This window comes from Camelina sativa, chromosome 1 (genome assembly GCF_000633955.1).
Source record: "Camelina sativa cultivar DH55 chromosome 1, Cs, whole genome shotgun sequence".
Classification (NCBI taxonomy): Eukaryota; Viridiplantae; Streptophyta; class Magnoliopsida; order Brassicales; family Brassicaceae; genus Camelina; species Camelina sativa.
This window is the reverse complement of record NC_025685.1, coordinates 14,381,016-14,382,631: the sequence shown is the minus strand read 5'-3', so window position 1 is coordinate 14,382,631 and position 1,616 is coordinate 14,381,016. Positions and strand designations below refer to the sequence as shown.

General features: G+C 36.9%; 1 protein-coding gene across 1 annotated transcript; it reads right to left on the bottom strand.

The window, feature by feature from the left end:
- On the bottom strand, nucleotides 3–1,610 carry LOC104707998 (protein-tyrosine-phosphatase IBR5-like; the record flags this gene model as incomplete). Its single annotated transcript, XM_010424476.1, has 5 exons — nucleotides 1,172–1,610; nucleotides 765–864; nucleotides 589–646; nucleotides 333–439; nucleotides 3–241 (listed from the first exon to the last, which is right to left on the bottom strand). Coding segments are annotated over exons 1-5 (756 nt in total), but the record flags the coding sequence as incomplete, so codon positions are not given.

The following is a 1,616-nucleotide window of genomic DNA, read 5'->3' as shown; positions in this document are numbered from 1 at the left end:
ATATCACCACCTGTTGTTGGCTTTGGTGGAGTTGCTCCAAAAGTGAACTCTTGAGGAGGGATACTTGAAGCAGGAGATGAAAATATAGAAGTAGTACCACTGTTGAACACAGGGGCTTGTGCGTGGTTATCAATTTTAGGGAAACCAAACCCAAACGTTGGCGCATCATTAATATTCATTGCCGACATCATCCCAGATCCAAATATCGCCTGCTCAAACTCCTGCAGTTGTTGGTAGAACTCTGTACAGAAAGGAAAAAAAAAAAAAGCAATGAGCAACACTGCAACAGCTTCGAGAACAATGATAAGTTTCTAATCCTAGTAAGTACTTGCCTGGACTAATGTCAGTGGTAGGTCTCCTTTGTTTCACCCACTGATGACTCTCAGCAAGTCTCCACCCTTTACGTTTCATCAAGTACCCTATAACAACCGCTGGTGATCTGTTCGTAATCAAAACACATTAAGAGTTAAGACTAAAATGTACTTAAACAAGATTATGAATCTCCTACAAAAAAAAAACATGACATGACAATCTTAAGAAAGCAGCCGCAGTTTAAGATAGAAGTCAGAGAATGATAAATGTACTTACCTACTTTTCCCAGACATACAGTGAACAAGAACACGTGCCTTGTCCTTCTCACATTGATCTACACAGTACAAAACAAAAACCAAACGATAAGAGAATGGATTAAAAACCAAAAAAATATCAAATCAACTGTTAAAAAGAAAAAAGGATTATGAGAATTGAGGATAGAATCATCAAACCTAAAAACTTGATAGCATCATCAAACTGTAAAACTTTTTCATTATCAAGACCATGATAAGTGAATGAGTTCCTGTATAGATTCTGGCACATAGGAACCGTCTGAAACAGAGAACAAAAACAGAGTCAATACCAAAAAAAAAAAAAAACACATTCCTCTCAATTACCAAAACAAGAAATTTAACAGAAACCATATATAATAATCATCAATACTATACATAAACCACAAAGAATAGGCAAAATTCTAATTCAGTTCAAAGACTCAAACCAATTCAATACTCTTTTGCTAAATTCAAGAACCAATTCAAGAACTATCGAAAAGATCAAATCAAATTGTTTAAACAAAACCAATTCAAGAATTTCAAATCAAAAACATAACACAAAACACCAATTCTTGAAAAAAACTCACATTAAGAACACGAGAGATCCCCTGAGTCTTGAGAAGCTCAGAGCGAGAAGCGTTGTCGTAACTCCCGAGGTAAAGAAACTCAGGGAGGATCTCTGAAGGAAAAGCACTGACGTGGACGACTTGTGGAGGAGGAGCCGCCGTGTCGGAGGAAACAGGCATACAGTGACCACATATCCCACAAACTTCACCTTCCTCGTACTTATGGTAATGCCCACAAATCGAACAAGGGTTCTCTCTCTCTCTCTTCCTCATAATCTTAAATTCTTTGAAAAACCTAGATCCGATTTCTGATCAAAAACCCAGATCAGAGGGGGAGAGAATTAGGGTTTGGGTTTGGAGAAAGATTGAAACTTTTTATGTTTTTTGAACGGAAGAATCGGGGAAGGAGTGAGAGACAAGAGTTTTTTTTTTGGTTTATGTAAGAAGAGAGAAAAAAAAAAAAAAA